The 25,010-nt window shown below is 32.3% G+C and overlaps 2 protein-coding genes across 4 annotated transcripts; one reads left to right on the plus strand and one right to left on the minus strand.

The window, feature by feature from the left end:
* Window positions 1-345: 345 nt before the first annotated feature.
* Window positions 346-12,341, plus strand: LOC113512059 (tetratricopeptide repeat protein 5-like). 3 transcript variants are annotated; one of them, XM_026895827.3, is made up of 8 exons: window positions 346-947; window positions 1,920-2,052; window positions 3,008-3,231; window positions 3,998-4,297; window positions 4,738-4,923; window positions 5,487-5,611; window positions 6,367-6,511; window positions 7,167-12,341. In XM_026895827.3, the coding sequence occupies exons 1-8, from the start codon at window positions 879-881 to the stop codon at window positions 7,284-7,286; spliced, it is 1,302 nt and encodes a 433-aa protein (XP_026751628.1). In that variant the 5' UTR covers window positions 346-878; the 3' UTR covers window positions 7,287-12,341. The 3 variants fall into 3 exon arrangements, with proteins under 3 accessions (XP_026751628.1, XP_026751629.1, XP_052749709.1); XM_026895828.3 differs by having other exon boundaries at window positions 914-1,052; XM_052893749.1 differs by lacking the exon at window positions 346-947 and adding an exon at window positions 1,074-1,094.
* A 477-nt stretch (window positions 12,342-12,818) lies between these two features.
* On the minus strand, window positions 12,819-24,500 carry LOC113512057 (torso-like protein). The gene is made up of 5 exons (XM_026895824.3): window positions 24,305-24,500; window positions 16,506-16,724; window positions 14,657-14,951; window positions 13,503-13,631; window positions 12,819-13,164 (listed from the first exon to the last, which is right to left on the minus strand). Exons 1-5 carry the CDS (start codon window positions 24,412-24,414, stop codon window positions 12,904-12,906), a joined length of 1,014 nt encoding a protein of 337 aa, XP_026751625.2. The 5' UTR covers window positions 24,415-24,500; the 3' UTR covers window positions 12,819-12,903.
* Window positions 24,501-25,010: the final 510 nt, after the last annotated feature.

Here is a 25,010-nt window from a genome sequence, read left to right on the forward strand (position 1 = left end):
AAGACGCTTTCTGTCTAAAATATTTCAATTTAAAAACTTTATTTACAACTTTACATCACATTTTGATATCATTTTACTAAATGAAACTTGGCTTGATTCTAACAAAATCTGTAAATTGTCTGGTTATACTATATTAAGTAGATTGCAGATAGGTCATTGTAAATTTCCTGCACATTTGCAACGTATTAATTTATTGGATAATTCTATCTGTAAATACTGCCAAAACATTTTTTCTAATTTGGATCATATTTTCTTTTGTTTGTCCTAAATTCTCACTTCAACGGTTACTTTTTATTTGTCAATGTCAAGATTTAATAAAATGTCAAAATATTCCTACTTCAGTGCAGGATCTACTAAAACATACCATTTTGTACCAAGAAATTTTTCATCAATTGGTGAAATTTAAATATGTAATTGTAACTTATACTTTTCTACTTAACTTACTTTCTTAGTATATTATAATTAATTTATAACTATAATAATTTTTGTAATTTGTCTTGTAATTTTATATTGTTACCTTGTAATTGTTACTTTTTGGCTGATGGCTTTCGCCAAAGTCACAATAAACGAAAAAAAAAAAAAAACTCTTTGGGTACAATATAAATATACTATTATGGAGCTATAGATATCCGCGTTTTTTACATTTGCAATTTTTGTAATATTTTATATAAATAAATTAATCTATGTGAAAAATAGATTTCTTAAGTAAAAAAAAAGAAGGAAAAAGTTATTTTAATTTTATTTGCATTTTCACAAATCTTAATGAATAATGTAACATATCGTTCAATCGATCATTTAGATTTAATATCGTAAATTTATTTTTATAAACAATAATTTTAGTTTTTCTTTAAGTTTGTACGTCGTAGATTAATACTATCATGTCGCACGATTCGGAGGATGAAGCGGAAATTTTGGAAAATGTATCTGAACTCAAGGATGAACTTGAGGTACATTAATATATTTTCGTAATTTTCTAACATTTTTCTCGGGAGTTGAAGTGCCAATAGTACAGAAGATAGGTGACCACTATAAACAAAGTGACATCGCAAAAGGTGGAGTGACAATTTAAAAAATAAAATAAGTTACATTTGCAGGTGGTTTGGATATATATATTATTGCTTTTATAAGAAATAACATACACTTGTCAATGAATTGGTTGAAATCGCTATCGACAGGGAGTTCACCTTCATACTTTACAGCCTAAATGGTCACATACAACGCGGTTTCAGAGATGTTTTCTCCCACAAAACACTCAGGTTATGGAATGAGCTCACTGCTGAGGTTTTTCCAAGCATGGGGCACTACAGCATGGGGTTCTTCAAAAGGGGGGTAAATAGGTTTCTTCAGGGTCAGCAATGCGCGCGTGATACCCTGGTATTGTAGGTGTTCATAGGCTACGGTAACTGCTTACTATCAGGTGGGCCATATACTTGTTTGCCACCTCAGTGGTATAAAAAAAAAGGTAATGAGTTTAATTAAGAGGCTGTTAAGTAGTGACACATATTATTAAAAATTTCTTGATATAATTTTCCTTTATGTAAAAAAATTAGGCTTCTCAATACTATTCCTACCTATGATCTTTACTTCAATGAACCTAAAGCTAAACCGCTGATCCTTTTTATTGTTCTACAACTTTATAATTTCAACTATTATTAAAAATATAGGATTTATGTTATTAAATAATACATATTTGGAATTCTGATTAACTATCTATTTATAGCAATAAAACTCAGATTTCAAAATTGTTTTTAGACTATCTTTGTTTATAATATCTATATGTATATAGTAAGCATAATTTTTTTTTACAAGTAACTAGGTATGTTGTAACTTGATTTGATTTAATCTTTTATATGATATTGTACAATAGAAACTGTAAATATGAGTGTATTAAATAATTTTGATATATTTTTTGTTCATAGAATGACTTGAAGGAACTATATACATTCAGAGATTTGTTTTTTGAGAATCATCCTATTGAGATGGCTTCAAAGAAAAATCAATGTGTTGAAGAGAAGAAAAATGTATTGATTGAAAAATTTGAGGTTATTGATGGTAAGCATTCCAAATATTTCATCATAGTCATAGAATACTGACGGATCTGACAAATATTAAATATATATATTCGTCAGTATTCTACGACTATGATGATTTGAATTATTTTTATTTAAATTTATGAGTGAAATAATATTTATATTATATAATTATAAATAATATTTTAACCTTTGCATACTGGTGGAAATTTTCATCATAATATTGAATGCTCAAAAATTATATAAAAGAACAATTTCACTTCAGGTTGATCCTGTCTGGATACCTTTTTAATATCTATTGCAGCAAAAAAAACGTAGTTGTTATATTTATTTTTTAACTATTTTTCCATCAATTTTGAACATGAATTATATCACCTTGATTTATTTCACCAATAAAAAAAATCATGCACAGAAGGATTAAATGTGAAATTAAGTTTGTTTACTTGTTACTTCTTAGCTTCTTAATAGTTTAACCAATCATTATAGAATTTTCATATGGGGAAGGACATATCAGACTGCTATTTGCTTTTTCCTCAGTCATGAAGGAATGAAGTTGTGGTTTTATTGTATTAAAATTTTATAGTTGTATAAGAAATTATAAGGTAAAGGGTAAATCTAGCTGATCAGAATCAAAAGTAAACAGAAAACTGCCATATCCTAATATGGCATTAAAATATACAGAGGCACCTTGATTCTCAGGAATGGCAATGCATGAAGGGAATCATGGGTGACACAGTATGCTCTGTTATGTCCATGGTACTGTTCATGTCTATAGGTGATGGTTACCACTTCCCAGGCTGTCACTCAGTTAATATTTGTTTGATGACATTTACCGTGATGGTCAGATAGTATAGTAAAACAGTTAAAGATATTTCCTCTCCATTAGTTTTTTTGGCATGTTCAACCCCCACAGGACACAAAAATCTCAATTCAAAGAGTTGAATTTGTTAATCTTAGAATTTTTTTAACTTTTGCAGTTGATACCCAAGTACCTACTGCTCTTCGTGCCCATTTTCTTTATCTAAAGGGCCGATTATACAATATAAGCCCAACATATGATTCTCGAGCAACACAGTGTCTCAGTAAGGCAGTGAAATTGAATCCTCACTTGGTGGATGCATGGAATGAACTTGGAGAAAGTTACTGGAAAAATATGAATGTCAAGGAGGCTAAAGCTAGCTTTGAAGGTGCACTGAAACATGTAAGTTCTTTGCTTTTATGTCCTATTAATTTTTATGTGAAACTACCTTTTTTATACAAGTTTTGAAAACGTTCTGTATCTATATTCTTATAATAAATCTGTAGAGAGGTCAATTCTGTACATGAAATATATTTCCAAAATAATTATCAGGAGGTGATTATTGATCGATACTAATGCCTAAAATGCAATCAGTAAAATTTTTGTTTGTCTGTCTGTATGTTCGTTATAGAAACAAAAACCACTCGACGGATTTTAACGAAAATTGGTACAATTATTCTTCATACTCATAGGCAGGTTATAGTATACTTTTCATCACGCTACGATCAATAGGAGTAGAGCAGTGAAGGGAAATGTTAGGAAAACGGGAGAAGTTACTCCATTTTTAACTTTCCGTCGCGTGTGCAGCCTTAATGGCCACTTTTTAAAATGTAAAAATGTTCACCCGTGTGAAGCCGGGACGGGCCGCTAGTTTATAATAAATTATGAAGTGTATGTAACTAAATGGTAAATACAAGGTAATATTTTCATTTGGGGGGAAAAGGATTGTTAATAATGGAGTCTAACAATCCCATTATTAGCAATATACCCTATAAGATGAACCCAAAACCATGCCGTTTATTCCGTTCTTTCATCCTCACCTCTCTCACATCCCTCATTGGTGACCAACGCGTTAACTGATAACACAGGCCATACTACCATTTCATTCTCACTCATAAAAAAATGTTTTCATTCAAAACATTTTATATCTCGCTTTCTTAAATTGCAGGAACGAAATCGCTTTTCTCTCCGCTGTCTATCAATAATACTCCGCCAAGAAAGTGGGGATAAAAAACGTGGGGAAGCCACTCCAGCTATTCTCAAGAGTGTTGAATTAGCTAAAGAGGCAGTAGCGCAGGATATTAAAGATGGTGTATCATGGGCAGTATTAGGAAATGCATATTTATGTCAATTCTTTGTGGTAGCACAGGACCCAGCTACGTTAAAGTCATGCATGAGTGCATACAAGCAAGCCTGCTTAGATCCTATTGCTAAGGGTCAGCCAGATTTGTATTACAATAAGGGAATTGTAAGTAAATATTTTATGATATAATGGTAATAATTTGATGATTCTATTGAATAAAATGTGGTGTTTCTGTTGCCATCACATATTTTATACCCATCTTTTGAACTTTTCTATATCCTGAAAAACTGTATTTGTAAATTTAAAAAATTAAAACTGTAAAGACAAATCATCTGACATGGGTGTCATGATAATTTCATCAATTGACTCTGCAGTGTAACATTTTTCTATAATATTTTTTATCTTGCTCCTTTAACTTTATTCCTTTAATCACAATAAAATCTAATTACGCAGCGTCATTACTTTTTATATAGATATGTCTTCCTACTCATTGATATTTAGCCATATCTTTGTATTCAGAAGAGGTACTTCACAATTTCAAATATTTCAATCTGGATTCTGTAATTTTGTTGGTTATCATATGTAATTATTTAAAAATATTCTAGGCTTTAAAGTATGAAGAGTATTATTCGGAGGCTTTGGAGAATTTCGAGTACGCATGCCAGCTGGACCCACCATGGGAGACGCCACGAGTAGAGTTGACGCGTCTGACGCAGTACCTGAACAGTGCCAATGAACTAGTTCGAACTAAAGGGAAGATTAAGACAAAGAAATTGACACAGATGGTGCAGGTTTGAATTTGTTATTTTCTATAGTTTTTTTTTTCTTTAAATAACTTATTGAAAAAATTAACAGTATAAAGGAAGTCAATTGACAGTTTTATTTTCAACATATGCGTATTTAATTCAAATTTAGGTCAATTTCCAGATGGGCCTGGTTTTTTCAAAAAGTTGCTTTATTTACTCTTAATCTTAATCTAATATTAACTCGGCTGAAGGCTTCGTTCTTGATCCTGGGGTGGGCACTAGAAAAATCTGAACTGCCCCCCCCCCCCCTTATTAATACATAATATTCACTTCTCTTTATTTATATAAAAATAATATTATTTTTGCAATCGTTAAAGCTTTCATGTACTTCTCATTTCAATGTTATTATAATTGAAGTTATACTTTTGTAGGTTTATTCCCGTGTTAATAAGTTAGGTTTTGGTGATGTTTTAAGTGACATTGCTGCCACGACCATTAAGTTCTCTTATTCACCTTTTATGATATTCACGAGAAAGGGGTAGGTTATTCTATGCTGGGATCACACGGTCTTAAAAACCTTCTACAATGTATTTATCTATAATTTTCAGTCAATAGACGATACATCGATTGGGCCAGCGCGGGTGCAATTATCGCAACTTCTGCCCGGACACAACGTCGGCACCGCTCTGGGGGTCGTCGTCGGCTCCATACACAACGACAACGCCGTGCCCTTGTTAGTTTGCATTGCATTATTATTCTTATAAACAAATAGTACAGTGAACACTCTATATAGGCAACTCATTTGAACCAGTTTCAATAAAAAAAATCTTATTGGGAAATTGGGAAAAGTTGCTTATAGGGGAAAAAAGGAGTATAAAAATATCGACCATTTTGTCCATTCCAGATACTTTCATAGTATTATCGTATATGTATATATATATATATATATATATATATATATATATATATATATATATATATATATATATATATATATATCTATATATATATATATATATATATAGATTATTATTAAAGAAATCGTCTCGTATATCGTGTATATACCTTAACAATTCAACCAATGGTTATTTTATCAGGTGGATCATCAGCTTGTTCAGCATTCTAAGTTGCATTAAAAAAAAGATGGCAAGGGTGTGATTGAAGATAGTACTAATTCTTACTAATATTATAAATACGAAAGTGAGCTTGTTTGTTACCTCTTAGTGCCTTAACAGCTTATTTTAATACTCTGAAATTTGGTATCATCAGCATCATCATCTCAGTTGATATCTGTCCACTGCTGGACATAGGCCTCTTCTATAGATTATCTGATTAGTCCTGAGCCACCTGCTGATATTTGGTATGACATGTGTTATATGAGGTGAAGGTGATAAAAACCACTATTTGTCCTGGTTAGTGAACATATTCTAGTCACGCAGACGAAGTCACGAGGAAAAACTAGTAAAGTATAATTGTTATTTTTTACAGCACATTCGCAATAGTGGACGAGAGTATGGAGTGTGTCTGCGTGACGGTGTACAACTGGGCGGACGGCCGTGGCGCTATCATTGGGGATATTGTTTCTATACCGGAGCCTCAACTGCGGGAGCACAAGTTCGACTCCCCGTTAGCGGTAACTGGTTTCATGTATTTTTTCTATGTGGCAGTAGAGTACAAATATAATGCGTAAAAACTTTTTTATTGTAATAGAAGGAAAACTAAAAATAATATCCTATACCATATATATAGTTTAGTAGTAGTTAGTAGATTACTAGTGTAAAGCCCACCTTTTGTACTATTTTTTTTTTGTTAACTAAATGAAACTATGTGGAAAGTTTGTGCTTGCCCATTGTGTACTTTAAATTAGGTGTAATGGAGCCTAATTGCCTATGGCAAAATTTCGATTTCAATTTTCTATATAAAAATAGAAGAATTCCCAAAAACAATACCAGGTGTTGTGTTTGGTATTTACATCGACTCTCAAGTCGAGCCCCATACGGTTGTTTTAAATGTAACCATTTCAAAAGAGTGCGTTTGATACATACACAAGTTGAGACACGCACTTTATTTCGACCAAAAGAACGTTTGTATGATATCTATCTAGGTTGCTATGTAATTTTTTCTTGTAATTGTTTGTATTTGTATAAGTTTACTATTGTAATCTTACGGAGGAAACAATATACAGAGTATCTATTTATCTATGCAACCAATTCTTTGAATTTTAAATAACATAGCGATTACATGCTCTGTGGCAGTATTTAAATATTATTATTATAAAATATTTACAGACATACAACTTCAAATCGATCCGCGTCAATAATCCGATGTCAATGTTGGTGAACGGCAAGCGTGTGGGACGCAACCAGTTCGCGTGCACCAAAGTGACGAGCACGTACGAGATACAGTGACCCAGGTATACCATGGAGGTCATTAGGAACCAATGACCGTGCCGGTCGCTATGATCGGCCTTTTATAACATGGTGACGTTTAACAATAGCTCCTAATTAACATGAATAAAATTTTATAGGAGACAGAATAATTCTTAATTCTGAATGTATTTCAAATAAAATGAAAATAAACAGTAATCGATTTTACGATAAATTTTCAACATATTGAAGTAAAAATATTTGTCTATATAATATAGAAACAAAAATTATGTATGTTAGGAAAAAATCTATATCCATTTTATAAATGTTAGTTAGGAGATATTGGTGTTTACACGTTGATGTGGTATGACGTTTGGCGTTAAATATTTTTAAATACAAGCCTTTATAGTATATTCCGCCATTTTGTGGTTGTGGCCATTTTATAATGATATCCTGCAACTTATTTTTCAATCTCTTTCATTTGATACCTATATTAACGAGATTAAAAAAAAAGCTATCTGCCATCTTGTGGCAGTTGCCTTGTTGAAAATATTATAATATTAAACATTAAATTGTCATCAAAATTAATGGATATGCATTATTTCAACAAAGTTACTTAGAAGGAACTGATTCTAATTGGGTTTGCAAAATTTTATCTAAACAAACTAACATATATTGCAAGTTAAATATAACCTCGTAATAAAAAAAAAAAGGATAAGTGAAATAATATCTTATGGGCTGAAATATATGCTACTTCCGCACTGAGTATGTATAAGACAGGAACTAAAATGTGTTATTTTTTCATTGAACGCGCGATACTGCGCGGTTTTCAATGCTCTACTATAATCTATTTGCTTATCAATTATCTCAATTCTAAAAAAAAGTCTAAAAAGAAATGCTCTTGTTTCCCGTGACATCTCAATTTTGATTTACGTAAATAAAAAAAAATACACATAAAATTGCTTCCTACAAATACATTCTCAATATTGAAGCTAAATTCTACTGATATTATAAATGTGAAAGTTTGTAAAGGTGTTTGTATGTTTGCATGTTTGTATGTTTACATGTTTGTATGTTTACATGTTTGTATGTTTAAATGTTTGTATGTTTAGATGTTTGTGTGATTTATAAGAGACGGGAATTAACGCAATCATAACCCTTTTATTATAAACCATAATGCAATGCGAAAGTCTAAAAGATAATATACATATTTGTGTGTTTGTATGTTAATGATGGCCATAATTATACTGGATGAACACATAACAATTAAGGGCATAAACCATACAGCGTGATAATCGAAAAGTTAATATACATGTTTGTATGTTTAAGTGTTTGGATGTTTGTATGTTTATTATGGCCATAATTATACTGGATTAACACATAAGTCACTTTCTATTATTATAATTCATGCGGACATAATGCAATGTGATAGTAAAAAAATACATGTTTGTATGTTTAAGTGTTTGGATGTTTGTATGTTTATGATGGTTTGTATGATTATACTGGATTAACACATAGGTCATTTTCTATTACTATAATTCACGTGGGCATAAATAATGCAACATGATAGTAAAAAAAAAAATACATGTTTGTATGTTTAAATGTTTGGATATTTGTATGTTTATGAATGACTATAATTATACTGGATTAATATATAAGGCACTTCTTATTATAATTAACGCGGGTAGTGTCGCAGGAAACACTAGTTTTCAATATTGAAGTCGGGCTTCCTTTGTTGATGTGATGACCCCAATCGCATTTCGTCATGCTGGTTTTTTTTTTTAAAGTATAAAAATTAACCTATGTTTTTCAGGCTATTTCTGTTACTCAGTTATGATGGATTAATAATACAATGTCCCAAATGATATCAAATTATTGATAAAAAAGAAATTAATATCAGTACGTAGGAAAGGTTGTGATAATATTTCGTATAGATCCCAATAGAGGGCGGTAGAGCAGATCTCATTACAAATTATTTTAAACAAGGCATTTTCTTCCATGTTTGTCTTTAGAGTTTTGTTCATTAATAGTTGCATATTTTTATATTGTTAGTAATTATAGTATTATTTAGTAACTAGTGATTGCAATTAATTACTTACTATTAATTGGGCTCGAATACTCGTAGTAATTATGATTTAATAATAATAATGTTTATTTATTTCTGACAACTTTTTGAGTACAATGAACAATTTATAATAATACCATAGATACATTAAAGTTGCAGAGAACTGGTGCCTGAACTGGGTATCCGAAGAACCTGTATCACAAGGCACCAATTTAGTTAGCACAAAAGGCATTTAGTTATAGTTTTTACAAGTTATCTATGTAATACGAGTAATTATACAAAAAAATACAATTGCTAAAATGTCATTATGATAAATAACAGTACTAAATAAACATTTAACATGGCCAGTGACTATACAGGGTGTAAGTGACAGTATGGCAAGAATTGGAAACAGTGAATTCAGTAAGATTCTCGAAAATTTCAAACATTACCCTGTTTTTTTTTTTTTTTCATTTAAAATCATGTAATCTATGATATTATTATAGTGAAATACTATGAAATATCAAAAAACAGTAATGTAACACACGTATTAAAATCCTAATACGCGTGTATCCTAGCTATAAGTGTACGAAAACTACCTACGAAAAAGTGATATTGACAGCGTGATACCTACATATCACGAATCGTGTGGATACTAAAATTTCAAATACATTGCACGGCATCAAAACTAAAAATCGTTATTTATATGGCTGTGTTGCATTTTTGGCGGGAAACTAATCTGCCATCTGATTCAGACCATTCATCTGAATCAGCTGTTTTCTTTTTGGCCAACCTGTCCTTTCCACCCCATTTAATATTTTACTTACATGCTTTATCATTCTTTAACAAACTACATTGATTATTTTCAAAGTGACCGTTATGCAGGGTAAATTATACATATATATATACACAAATGGCCAAATTTAAAACTATAAGATATATATATATATATATAAATACAAAAATCACTCCAAAGGAGTCTTAGGCCGATTTTGACAAAATGGCATGATTATATTTTAGAAAAAAAAAAAATATTTTGTAAGTCATTAATAGAACCCAATTTTTTTTTTAATATAATATATCTATAAGATATTGAAAAAGTAAATGTGATAAACTAACATGTCAACACGCAAGCAAAATTAATGAATTGTTTGTTCTACAATTTGAAATGGTATACAGGTAATGATTATGAAAGGAAACCCTTGCGATAAGTGTATGTATAAATTATTACTGTAACGAATAATAAATCTAAGGGGTCCATTAATCATGTGATGTTTTTTTAGTAACTTTTTAACCCCTTCTCCCCTGGTGATAAATGGTGATGTTATAGATCAAACCCCCGTTTTATCTAAAATCACGTGTATTTTTTTGGTGTCAAGTCTTAAAATTTTTTAGAATATTTTATCTTTAAATACAGGTGTAATGTAATTGTGGCAAAGTTTTAAAATGTTCAGACAGGAATTAAGGTTGAACAGCGAGTCGAGGTCACTCGCCACTTTTCGATTTAGACATCGTGCGTTCACCGAAAAAATAAATACACGTAGTATCTCAATAATCTCTCCTCTCCCTTGTGACTCTATTCGTGAAAAATTACGAATTTAGAATTCTGGTATATTATCCTTTACGAGCCTCACGTGGTTAATGCACGACCCCTAAGGGGGTTAAAAATTGTATATTTAACCTAAATTATATATACATCAAGAATGATTGAAAGAATGTTAGAATCTTACCCTCCAATATCTTTATTTTGCATTGATAATTTTTAATAAAACTCCTTTGAATTATTTCTCGAATGGTTCTATCTTGCGAATGAATGACATTAGACATAAAATCTTGTACATTACTGCTCTCTTAGACATGTGACCAACGAATCGATCGATAGATATGTTATCGGTACCGCAGGCATGTTATATAACGAGCAACAACATCCGGTGTATTAGAAAGAATGAGATGTATACGACGTACGCTGACGAGTAGAAAAGGTAAGTATCTACTAATAAATTCGTTTGCCACCTGTCTAAGTTTGTTTAGTAATTCTGGTCGAGTGAAGAGTAATTCGTTAAGTATCTGAATCAATTGAAGATATGTGCCTTTATCGTCGCCATACTTACTAGAACTCATTCCTAATTCTATCTACCTTACTTTGACATCACCTATTGCTTGCTCGTATCAAATAGCGAGGATCTTTCAGATAGAAATAACTACCCACAATTACAAAAAGAGTTCCAATATGAACATGTTTTTCGCCTTAAGGATTCTTCTTTAGAATTACTCGTCACTCTATTACTAAAGCAGTGAGACCTATAGAATATATGGCCTTAGAAAGGTGTCTTAACGAATTTCCGACATATTCGTTAAGCACCTAACACACTGTGAAGGTGCTATATTTGATTTTGAATTAAGAATATTATTGCATCTTAAGGTATCACACACGGCTGAGTTACGTTAATATATGAAATCTTTTCAGTATCTATCGCGTGTACTTTTGTATTTGACTTTTATATCTTACAATGATGTGTTACGACATTAGTGTCTTACGATATATTTGCCTTATTGGTATATTAAGATACGATTGAAATGTAAGATGAAATTATGTATCCAACGGTCAATTTAAAGGGAACGATATTCTAAAATATTATAGTATCTTCACCGTGTGTAACGTGCTTTAAGGTGCCTATTATAAGGCTGTATAGATATTTTTATTACTGTTTCTATCAATTGGTCTATATTTGACGATGGATACTACTAAAGGCTGAATTTGAATTTTTATAGAAAATTTGATATCTTCACTCAGGGATCATGTTTGATTTACAAGGAAACGTAGTTTTATTTTAAAAATATATAAAAAATATATAAATGTAAACCTATGTATGTATGTATGTGTACCTACGTCTCGTCTTTAATTTGTGTTAAAATAAACTGTTCATATATGTTATAATTATATTGGTGTTGTCAACTATATGTACTAGTATATTATAAACAGTCATTACAAATAATGGAACATTAATTTTTAATTCAGTCAGCTGTTGAATAAATTGTGATTTTCAAACCAGTGTTACGTTTTTTATTGTATAAACCATAGTCGTCTATAGATACAAAACGGTAATAGTACTTTGGGGATATGGGGATTAAAAAATGTACCATAAAAATATATTTTAATCTTCAAATAAATAAAATCATAATTTATTAAGTGATATTCTTTTTTTTATACAACTTAGAATGGCCAGCAAGCTGACGGCCCACCTGATGGAAAGTGGTAACCGCCGCCTACAGACATGAGCAGTAGGTACCATGGACATAACAGAGTATACTGTTTCGCCCATGATACCCCCCATGCGTTGCCATTTCTGAGGACTCAGGTGTTATTCCTTAGTACCCAGTAAATTCACGCCATATCCCACCCTTCAAACCGATATTCTATAGTAGTGCCATTCATGTTTATAGGCAAAGGTGTCCGCTTCCATCAGCGCTTAGAGTACCTAATAGATCGCTTTCAATCAATTAGAAATTGCATAATTTAAATATTCGAATTCCTATGCAGAAAATCTTTAATATTCAAATAGTATTAAAACTAAATTTGTAGTTACATTATTATATCACAGTTTTGTTTAAATATTACGCATTGATTTCCCATAACTGCAGGTCGTTTTCGACTATCTCAGCGTACAGCTCCCCCTTGCGGCGGTCTTTGAATAATGGTCTCAATGTTTTTAAGCTCAACCCTAGCAGGGCTCCATTGTCAAGGAACTGATTGAGTTTAGAAGCCAACATTGGGCTGTAGTGTAGACGCAGTAGACTCGGTCTTGAGTATAGGTACTGGCCATCGCGGAGGTTCCGTCGCGCCCAATCTTCTACTGATTTATTGCCACTTGCTATCTGTCAACATGAGAAATTTGTCAGAAAAATTGGAGTCTATAAATTTTGTCGACCGAGAATAGAACCCAGGACCTCTCTGCTGTCACAGAGTTCGTCAAATTACTTAGCAACAATACATATCATAACTTTTCATTAGGGTCTTAGTGGTGTAGGGGTTTGACACACAGTCTCACTTATGGTTGCGGATTCGATTTCCGTACTATACAAAAAAATATATTTAATGATTTTATTTATGAATATGACTGTTTATATTTCTCTAGGTGTTCTCTATGTTTAATTTATTTATTTTCAATCATAAAAAATGTCTTAGGTTAGTTGAAATAAAAATACGAACGTACCCTGATATCACCAACTTGGGTTAAAAAGAATGAAGAGAAAAAGAATCTTAAATTGGTGGAGCCGGTCTGACGGGAGTTACGTAACTTGGCTTTCAGAATGTTGTACCAAGGTCTTTTGTACTTGAACACCTGGGAACAATAAGTTAAGCTTTTAGTTATGTACACAGGGAATTGAAAATTTTCTCTTTTCCTTTCTTCTTTTCTTCCTCGCTTCCTTTCTTTCTGCCTTCCTATTTTCCTATCTTCTGTTCTTTCTCTCTCTTTTTCTTTCCTTCTCTCTCTTTCTTTCTATTGATTTATATAATCAACCAGAGAAATTAATATATTCTCGAAGAGATATGGATCGTAAAAAGAAAAATAATTGACGTACCGCTCGCATCAAATTAATTTTAATTTAATTTTTTATGCTATGTCTTTTTAGGAAAAATGCACAGTTTCAATGGTAGAATGCAGTATGTACAAATAGCAAAGTACGTATCTGCAAATTTTACAATTTGCATGGTCACTTGAAACTTGAAATAAGTAGGTACATTATAATTACTGTAAACTCGACTAGATTGAGTTATGCGTGCAATTTATTTTCTTGTATATTTATGTATTGTTTAATTTAAAAATTGTTGTTTATTTTTATAAATACATTGATGGCGTTTTTGTTATGTTTTTTTGTATGATATTTAGAATAGCAAGCTGACATGGGCTATCAGCCTAATGGGAAGTAATAAGCGTCGCTTATAGACATGAAGAGTACTGTGGACATTACAGAGTACACTGTGTTACACATGATACTCTTTATGAGTTGGTAATTCTGAGGACTATGGTGTCATGTCTCCGTACCCTGTAATATTACTGCCGTATCATTTCAAACTGAAACGCAGCCATGCATAGCTGCTTCACGGCGGAAACAATAATAACTGATAATTATTTTGTATTATTATTTTAGCCATTAACTGTCCACCGTTGAAGTTGCTACGTTTGGCAGGCGGGTTGGCAACCGCAGTTAAGTTTTTAGAGATGTTTTAAGAGGGACGCTGCTGCCCATTCTTTGCCCTCCCTTAGTCGCCTCTTACGACACCCACGGGAAAGGAAGGGGTGGCGCATTCTATGCCGGGGCACACATGACGTTGAATTACTGATAATGGCTACTTTATATTTACCTGATATATGAAGTTACCGGTAACATAAGAATCAATATAGTGCGTCCCATAGCTTTTCATGAACCTCCTCACTCCTACAGGATCGCTGAAGTTCAACTTGCCAATCGCCATCTCGACGTAGTCCTTTATACTGACGTTTGTTAAATCGCCAAGTTTGACAGATTTATGCGTTTTCGTCAGCTTGATAAGTACGTAACAGCAGTTGTCCGGTTTACCATCGTATATTATGCCCAGAGTGCGCAATATCTCGTCCGATATCCAGTCGCCCATAAAAGCTTTCCATGGTTTGTCTGTTCTGAAACAAGTATAGTTGTTAGACTTGTGATGGTGGGAGGGTCATATCACATTATCATCAACCGACTTCAGAAAGAAGGAGTGTGTCAATCTGGTTGTATTTTTTTATGTTTGTTACCTTATAACTTCGTTAGATGTAAATTGATTTGAAAAATTCTTTTTTTTTTATCTAAAAAAATATACTCACAGATTGGCACCATAGAAATTTTATCAAAATCCGTATTATAATTTTTAAATCAAGATAACTGGTTTTGTTACTATGAAAGTCGGTTTTTTTGCACACACTTCTATCTTTTTAACCATTCATTGTGTAATGGTAAATATGTATATAAATATGTACATAAATATATATATTTTTTTGTGAATGAAAATAGGATGGTAACTTCGTGTCCGCTATTGGTGTACGCTGGCGGGATTACTAGTGAGGGATGATGTATAAAATCATGTCAGTTAGTCCATAGTGACGAGTTCATCAGGAATGAATCCCAATGGTTCCCATGGTCTGTTTGACGAGGTATATTGCTAGCAATGGGTTGCTAGTCCCCCGTTACCGGGAAAGAAGGGATTGTTAGTAACAGTATTTGTTAGTAGCCCTAGACCTTATTCGGTGGATCTCCTCACAGTCATCCTGAAAACAATCGTGTTTAACTGCTAGAGAATTTATCACGAGAGGCTAATTGACTTGCTCTTTCATTCTCACTGGTGCTTTGTCAGCATATACCATTAGTGCAGACAGGGTAACTATTTCATTTTCTTTCATTAAGTTTAGTCTTCACTGCTAACAAAACTGCTAGGGGGAAAGGGAATGTTTGTAATGGGGTTTAACAGCCATATTGCCAGCAATATATAGGTCCATCTTCACGCGGTTATCCCTGGAAACCATCGTAGTTAATTATTGATAAAATCGTCACAAGGGACCTACTGACCTGCTTTCATCCTCACCTACCATCTTTTATTGGTGCCCCGTCAAGATATACCGATAGCAGTTGTATTTGCATGGCTGTGTTTTGATTTGAAGGGTGAAATATGGCAGTGAATTTACAGGGTACAGAGGAATAACACCTGAATCCTCAGGAATGACAACGCATGGGGGAGCATCATGGGCGAAACAGTACACTCTTATGTCCATGGTACTGCTCATGTCTATAGACGACGGTTACCACTTTCATTAGGTGGGGCGTCAGTTTGTTTGCCATTCTAAGTTGCATAAAAAAAGTACAAATGGGGTTCATTCGCCCTCATTAAAAAAACAAGGCTGCTACATATATTAGATAAATATATACAATTTAATAATAGTTATTACATCCTTGGTGTAATAGTACAAACGTTATTGTGCGGAAATGAACTTCTGGGTTCAATTTTCAGTCAAATAAATTCAGGAAAAGAGTTGCTTTCTATCAGGTATGTTATTAACTTCTGTTTCGCTCAGTTCAATAGTATAGTATAGGCGGTAGTCACTTACCATCAGGTGAGCCGCATGCTATGCCCCCTGTGTTCCTAAAAAAAAAAAAAAAAAAAAAAAAAAAAAAAAAAAAAAAAAAATTAAAACACTCACCCTTCGATTTTGAAATTACTAAAATACGTGTCGAGTAGATCCTCGAAGGTCTCACAAAGCTGTATTTCTATATTAGACATGTTTTCTCTGTTGTCTTCTATACTGGTAGCGTTTAGGAATACCCTAATGTTCTTCTCGCTGAACGGTACAGTTGGCTCTTGTTTCTCATCTTCATAGTCAGCCGACACCACTTGTGTTACTTGAGATAGATCGCCGTAACTGAAAAATATAATTTACAGTTGGTGTTTATTTTTATGTCGTGTTTTTATCTAGGTATCATATTGGCGACCAGCCCTGTCTTCGTACGAGAGAAAAATGCAATCTGTACATGCAAACCTTCTTGGAAAATAACGTAAATAATATAGATAGATAATCTTTATTATCAGTAATAACCAGAAGGTTAATGTATACTATTAAAAAGTATATATATAATATATAAGTGTATAGTAATCTATATCTTATATCATAATATCTAAAACTATGTAATACCTAGTACTTCTTTCATTTCAGTCGTTAATTATACACTGCTGAATATACACGACTACCCGCACGGCGGCTACAAGTAAATACGTGTTCATTGTCACTGCGTTAATTAATTAAATTCTGTGAGTTTACGGTTGCAAATGTAAGCAAAAGTTATATCACTGTGCAGTATTGATAACCAGCTGAACTAGTTGTGTATCTGTTACAATTCTGAACTAAATATTTCATCACAATTTGAAGATCAATATTGCCGATCGTAGTGAAGCTATTTTTTGGAACGCACTGATCTGTCGATGTAATGTGGACAAGCCCTGGAATCTGTCGACATCTCGCCCTTTTATAGCTGTAATCTTAAGTGACTAATAAAAACATTCTGAGTGTAGTGAAAATATAATTCTTTTCTTATAACTGGTGATTATATATATTGGATTTCGAAATACAGTGCGGTCGCAATTGTGAAATGTTTGAGGGTATCAGTACAGTTTCTTACTTTAACTACCACATACAAAATTATAGTGAACTTCATTTTCATATATTGAGTAATTTCAACAAGTCGTGCAGTATTCTTGTTGGTATAGTTTTTACTGTATCAATAGTTAAATGACTGGACGGTTGTAAGATCGAAACCTGACAAACTTTTTTTGCCATTTTCATTTATTAATGCTGTTTTTTTTTTCTTTTTTCTTTCCTTTTGGTGTTGCAATTTTTGTTATAGTTTTTATTTGTATTGTTTTTTTATATTTAATTTTTTTTTTATATTTTAATTATTTCTTAAAAGTTTTTTTCTTCTACGTTACGAATTGAATCTCTAAAATGCCATTCATTTGTGGAGGATGTAATGAAGAAATAAAACGGCAGAGAGTTAAATGCCCTAAATGCAAAAAGGACTTTCATCAGCTGTGTGTCAATTTTCAAAGCAATAAAGTACTACCTACAACTAAGATAGCAGAAGGATGGTCATGCCCTGATTGCATAGCTAAATTAGGTCACAAAGGAGATAATTCAAGTACTCCATTAAAACCGCCTTCTGATAACAATAAAAAACAAAACGAATCTGACGAAGACGACACTGATCAAGGGGAAATTTTGGAAAATTATAGGAAGGAGGCTGTAGTTGGCGGCACAGCAAGAGATACCCTAAAGGATGAAATTATTGCAGCTCTTAGGTCTGAATTGCCATTAATTATCCAGAACGTATTAAAGTCACATCTCTCTCCAATTAGCAACCAATTAGAAAAACTTCAAAATTCTGTAACCTTTCTTAGTGAAAGGTACGAAGAATTTTATCAAAAATTAGAAGGCTTATCAGCTAAATATCGACTACATGAAGAGGAGTATAGTGTTACACGCAAAAACGTACAGAAACTCACTGACCAAATCTCTGATCTTGAACAGCGTCTCAGGGAATCTAATTTAGAAATAAACGGAATCACTGAATCTAAATCTGAAAATTTGTTATCTGTTATTAAGCAAATTGCTGATGTATCATCATATGCACTGGATAATAGAGACATCCTAAGTGTTACCAGAGTGGCTAAATATAACAAGGATAACAAAAAACCACGTTCTATTGTTGTTAAACTGAGAAGTCCACGTCAACGTGACGAATTTATCTCGGCCATTCATCGTTACAATAAATCTCACCCTAATGATAGATTGAATACAGGATTGATTGGTGTCCCGGGAGAAACAACTGCGGTATATGTATCCGAACATCTTTCGCCAGCTAACAAAGCTTTACACGCTGCTGCACGTCTAAAGGCTAAGGAGAAACTCTTTAAATACGTCTGGGTTCGAAACGGACGCATTTACACCCGTAAGGACGAAAACACTCGCTACATATCCATAAAAAACATTCAATCACTAGAGTTGATGAAATAAACTATTTATTTTGTTTTTAATTTCTATATATTATATTTCGGATCTGTATATGGATTTGAAGATCTATTTTCAGAATGTAAGAGGAGTGAAATCTAAGTGTGTTGATATATATAATTCTGTACTGAGTAGCGATTATGATGTAATTTGTCTGTGTGAAACTTGGTTGGATGACACTGTTTTTTCATCGGAATTGTTTGATGATCGATATCGTGTATTTAGGAGAGATAGAGATGCATCTTTCAAAAATAAATTTAATAAAAGTCATGGTGGTGGAGTATTGATGGCCGTATCTAAGAGAATAGATGTTGTATTTCGATCAGATTGGCAGAGCTCTATTGAGGATATATGGACACAAATAAAATTAAATAAAATAATATTTAATATGTGTACTGTATATATACCATCATATGTGCCAAACGAGCTGTTTGCAAGCTTTCTCGATAATTGTGCAAATATATCCAGAAATAATACTAAGACAGTAATTGTGGGGGATTTTAATATTCCAACTATAAGCTGGCATAATAATTTACCAGCCTCATCTAGTGTTTCAAGTGGTAGATCATTTTTGTTAAATAGTTTCATGGGGGATTTTAATTTTCTGCAATTGAATGATGTAACTAATAGCTCGAATAATATACTGGATCTTATATTGACTAACTTTGCATCGAATTCTAATATTATTACAGCAGTTCCTCTAAGTGTCATAGACACATATCATCCACCTTTAGAATTATTTGTCCCAGTAGGTATACCGTCTGTTCTTAAGGAAGAATCTCCACAAATTAAGCTTAATTTTCGTAAGGCCGATTATGAAAAATGCATTTTAGATCTAAACAAAGTTGATTGGGAGTTGTATGCAAATCAAATGAATTGTAATGATTTCGTACAGTTCTTATATAATAACATTTGGGATATTATTTATAGGCATACTCCAATAGCGACACCGAAAGTTTCACGTTTTCCGGTTTGGTATTCTAAATCACTCATTAAGGCACTAAAAGAGCAAAATAAATACCATCGCAGGTTTAAACTTTATTCAAATCCTAGAGATTACGATACTTATTCAATGCTTAGAGCACGTAATAAAAATTCACTAAATAAATGTTTTAAATTATATATATCTAGAATAGAGACTGATTTAAATAAAAATATTAAAGCCTTCTGGTCTTATACTAAAAGTAAAAGAATAACAAATGATGTACCTAAAATGGTCACTTATGGAGATCGAACCGCAAGCACAGGATCTGATGTAGCGAATCTTTTCGCTGAATATTTTGCTACTACATATAGCAATGCTACATGCATTAACTATACTCCAACATTTGCACCATCAAATTATAATTTTACTACATTAAAATTTACTAAAGAAGAAGTCTTGTCTCATATAAAAAAGATAAATATAAATAAGGGTGCTGGTCCCGATGGGATACCTCCGGTGTTTGTCCGTTACTGTGCATCTGCATTATCTATACCATTGACTATTGTATTTAATAAATCGCTGGAAGAAGGAATTTTCCCAGACTTATGGAAAATAGCTAAGGTAACCCCTATTTACAAGTCGGGTAATAAAACTGAAATATGCAATTACCGCCCCATTTGTAATTTGAGTCAGTTTAGTAAAGCCTTCGAATCTTTGGTATATGATCAGTTATACAATCATCTAAAACACATATTAAGTGAAAAACAACATGGTTTTACTAATGGAAAATCTACAAATACAAATCTGTTAACATATATTAATTATTTGTGCAAGGCTTTTGACAGTAAGACTCATGTGGATGCTATTTATATTGATTTTGCTAAGGCATTTGATCGCGTTAATCATGAGATACTTCTTGTAAAGGCTCAACATTTGGGTATTCATGGCAATTTACATCGTTGGCTTAGATCCTACTTAATGAACCGAACTCAACTGGTTGCACTGTATGGTTATGATTCTGTCCCATTTGTACCGACATCCGGAGTTCCACAAGGATCGAATCTAGGTCCCTTACTCTTTTTGCTTTTTATTAATGATCTACTTCAAACCATTACTTGTCAGTGTCTGGCTTACGCAGATGACATTAAATTGTTCTCAACTATTTGTGATTTGAAAGACTGTAAAAAGCTACAGAATAATTTGGATATTGTCGATGATTGGTGTAAAAACAACTTAATGACTCTTAATATTGACAAATGTCAATACATTACATTTACTAAAAATAAACACGCAATATCATACTATTATACCATTAAAGATATAAAACTTAAACATACTAAATTAGTAAGGGACCTCGGAGTTTGGTTTGATAATACATTGTCATTTAAGTTGCATTATGATTCTATTGTAAATAAAGCTAAAAAAATGCTTGGATTTGTAATTCGTACAACTAAACCATTTAAAAAGCCGAACACTTTTATTATATTGTATAAAACTCTCGTTCAGAGTAATTTAGAATATTGTGCATCAGTTTGGTCTCCTATATATAAAGTAGATATAAATAGAATCGAATCAGTACAAGCTGGTTTCCTTCGTTACATTACAAGGAAATTTCATTTAAAACAAAATTTACGTGATTATGAGGAACGTATGAAGTATTTTGGATTCTTAACTTTGGAAACGAGGCGTAGAATTGGTGATCTGTGCTTGCTTTCTAGGATTGCAAATGGATTGTTGAATGAATCATTAACAGCTTCTCTGAACTTGATTGCGTGTAAGCATTCTTTCAGACATCCTCGGCTATTCAGTATTCCATCCACCAATAATAATGTCTCACATAATAATCCCATTCATCGAATGTGTCAATTGTATAATAAAATTAGCGGAAAAATCGATATCTTTCATCAGAGTACTATTGGGTTTAAGAGGTCATTGTATGTTTTGAGGTGGAATAAGTTTTTTTTTTTTTTTTTTGCATAGAATAAGTTCATAATTGTAATCAGTAATATAATGTATATCTATAAAAATGTATAACGTTTACTTATAACTTAGTGTTAAATGATGTTTACAATGTAAGGTTGGCAAACTGCGTATTGATAAATTTTTGTATTGTTTTGGTTTTTTTAATGGTTAATTTCTGTTTGCAAACTGTTGTTGTAACTTATAATAAATAAATAAATAAATAAATAAATAAATAAATAAGCTAAGGGCAGTTTTGCCAGTAGTTGCCACGCTTGGCAGGCGGGTTGGTAACCACAAGTTAGGCTTTTAGAGATGTTTTAAGATGGACCGTGCTGCAAATGCTTCTACTACTCCATATGTTTAAATAAAAATGAATCGCTATATGTGTTGGTAAATACAAAATTTGAGAGCGACTGGACCAATTCTTCAAATTATTTGTTAAAGTCTGAGGAAGTCTTTTATGCTTTTCAGAAGAATCATAATATAAAAGTTGCCCGGAAAAAAAGACAATTTTTTTCTAGTTTTTCATGTCACGATGTTTGTTTTTATTAATCTCTGAAGCCGCTCGACTGATGTTAATGACATTTTGTAAATGTTGTTTACGCCAACTTGAGCCATAGAATAGTTTTTATTCTAGTAAGAAATAATTAAGATTGTGTTTCACAAAAAAAAGACCGACTTCAATTGTGGTAAAACCAGTTATTTTGATTTAAAAACAAAACAACTGAATCGATTTTGATATAATTTATATGGGATCAATCCATAAGTATATCCTTTCAGATAAAAAAAGATTTTCTAAAATCGGTTTACAACTGACAGATTTATGAAGTAACAAACACAAAAATACACAATAGAATTGAGAACCTCCTGCTTTTTAAAGTCGGTTGAAAATAGAAATGATAGCCAGTGGTAGAGAGACAAAACAATACACAAACACTTTAATTAACCCTCCGCCAACTGTATGTTTTTATTTGCACACCGTCAACCGTCACGGACGATATCGTCCCAGACGATAATTTGACCTACTTAAAGGTAGGGAAAAATTCCAAAAAATTGGGAAATATGTTTTAGATTTCTATTTTTTGTTTCCATAGTTTTTGACTTGAATACTTTACCCTCTGGTGAAATAAAATTTTATAAACTCTACAAAAACCGTAATTTCTAAGATTTTACTAAAAATCGATGTCTTGGATTGAAATTAGTTTTAAGAAGAAATGTTTTGGAGATTTATTCTTCATATAAGCGCCTTTCAAAACGCGCGTATGTAAGTTTTTTTACAGAGGAGTTCGAGGCATCGTCCTTTTTTTCTTACAAAGATATGCATCAGGTCTAAACTTGGCGCGGACGATATCGTTCTATATGGTTGGCGGAGGGTTAAATACTACACTATACCATAAACAATGTGATGCATAGTCTATTTAAACCTGAATGTTGTTAAACTGTGGAGTGCTCCTTGTTTTTTTTTTTTTTTTTTATTTAGTTTGTCAAATATATTCGCGGTGGGATCAACTAAAAATACGTGTCCACTACTTCTTATTATAATAGGATGTTGTAAAAGGTGACTAAAGAACAAGGCACACTATACCAACACAGAAGAAGGGAATTCCGAAGTGAAAATCCTTCATTATATCTTAAGAGAAACGAGTAAACAAACAAAATGCTTATTGTATTGTAGTTTTCTTTTGTCTCATCTACATCAGTGGAAAAACATAAAGGCTTAGATTATATAGATAGAGTGTCTCCATAGAAATGCTTCGAGAAAAAAGGGTTAACTTTTTCATACAATTTTGTGTGATAAATAATTATGAGTGATTCCTTTATAATTTCTATATTTATTTTGCCTTATAAATTCTGTATTTTTTTAATGCTTACAAATTTTATTTATTAAATAATACGTCAAGGTCCATTTGATGCGTAAATATATAAAATACATATAAAAAAATTAGCTGACAAAAAGTTAACCCGTTTTCGAGGATGGATGCTCTATCTACGAGTATATAATATAAACATTAAGGCTGTGACAGAATTGTAAAACAAAAAAAGATAAAAAATCAATAGAAAAATATAATAGGAATATTATGATGGCCAGTAATACGCCACATGTCGTTATATTAGTGTAGTAATAAATAGTATGAAGGATATTCCATACAATACAATTCTTATAGAATTCTGCGTGCTCAATAGAGGGACATTAACGTTTTTAACGTTAATTGGAATGACAGTCCTAACCCGCGCTATTGGTATACCCGTATATCGGGGTACTAGTGAGAGATGATAGGAGAGTATAAAGTCTGGTCGGTTGGCACACCGTGACGAATTCACCATGAATTAACCACTATGGTTTCATAGAGGACCGCGTGGAGGCCGACCTGACAGGGTATAAATCTGGTAATAGGACTATTAGTTCCATTACTAACAGTCCTATTCTTAGTGGTTCATATGATGTCAAATAGGGTCGCATTTGTTTTCAATTCGCTACTAAACGAAGTACTATTATTACATTATCTTATTGTTTCGCGCAAATATAGGTATAATAAATAAGACAAGAATATACTTAGCAAACACGTCGATAGCATTTCCAATATTGAGTCCGTATCCTAAATCACTTTTCTCGCTCACGCACACGTCACATGTGAATATTAGAAAGAGATAGAACAACAACATTTTATTAGAAATGTAATATTATATTCCGTATTATAAATTATAATATTCCGTGTCGGCGCGCCGCGTGGACTGATATACTTTTTAACATTTTGCTAGCGTTAACCTCGAGTAAACATCGTGAACTTGACCTAAGAGATTAGTTGGTAGCTATTTATCAAAATAAGTAAGCTATACAGTGTTTCGTACCCAGTTATTCTTGGAATATCATGATATACTCTTCAGAAAACAGTGGGTATTGTCGTGTGGTTCAAAAGACAACGTTATGTAGGTAGGTACTTACTTGCGTTCTGCTTTGTCGACGTAACTATAAGCTGGGTCTCATCTAGGGGGCGCCAGTGGCAAATGTCCAGAATAGCAATATGAGTTCACTTATATTTAACATTATTATTATTTATTATTATTATAAAATTAATTAAAGTTTTTGAGAGTGTTTGTTATTCTTTCATGCGAGTACTAATGAAACTATTCGAATGAAATTTAGTACACGAGTTATATTTTAAAATATATACTACATAACTGGGCGATGACGTAGGATACAGTTAGTTCGTTTATAAAGGGCGATAAATAGCTTAATTGGGTATTAAATTCATATGTAA

The sequence above is a fragment of the Galleria mellonella genome, unplaced genomic scaffold, assembly GCF_026898425.1.
Source record: "Galleria mellonella isolate WM207_F2 unplaced genomic scaffold, CSIRO_AGI_GalMel_v1 utg184, whole genome shotgun sequence".
In the NCBI taxonomy this organism is placed as follows: domain Eukaryota; kingdom Metazoa; phylum Arthropoda; class Insecta; order Lepidoptera; family Pyralidae; genus Galleria; species Galleria mellonella.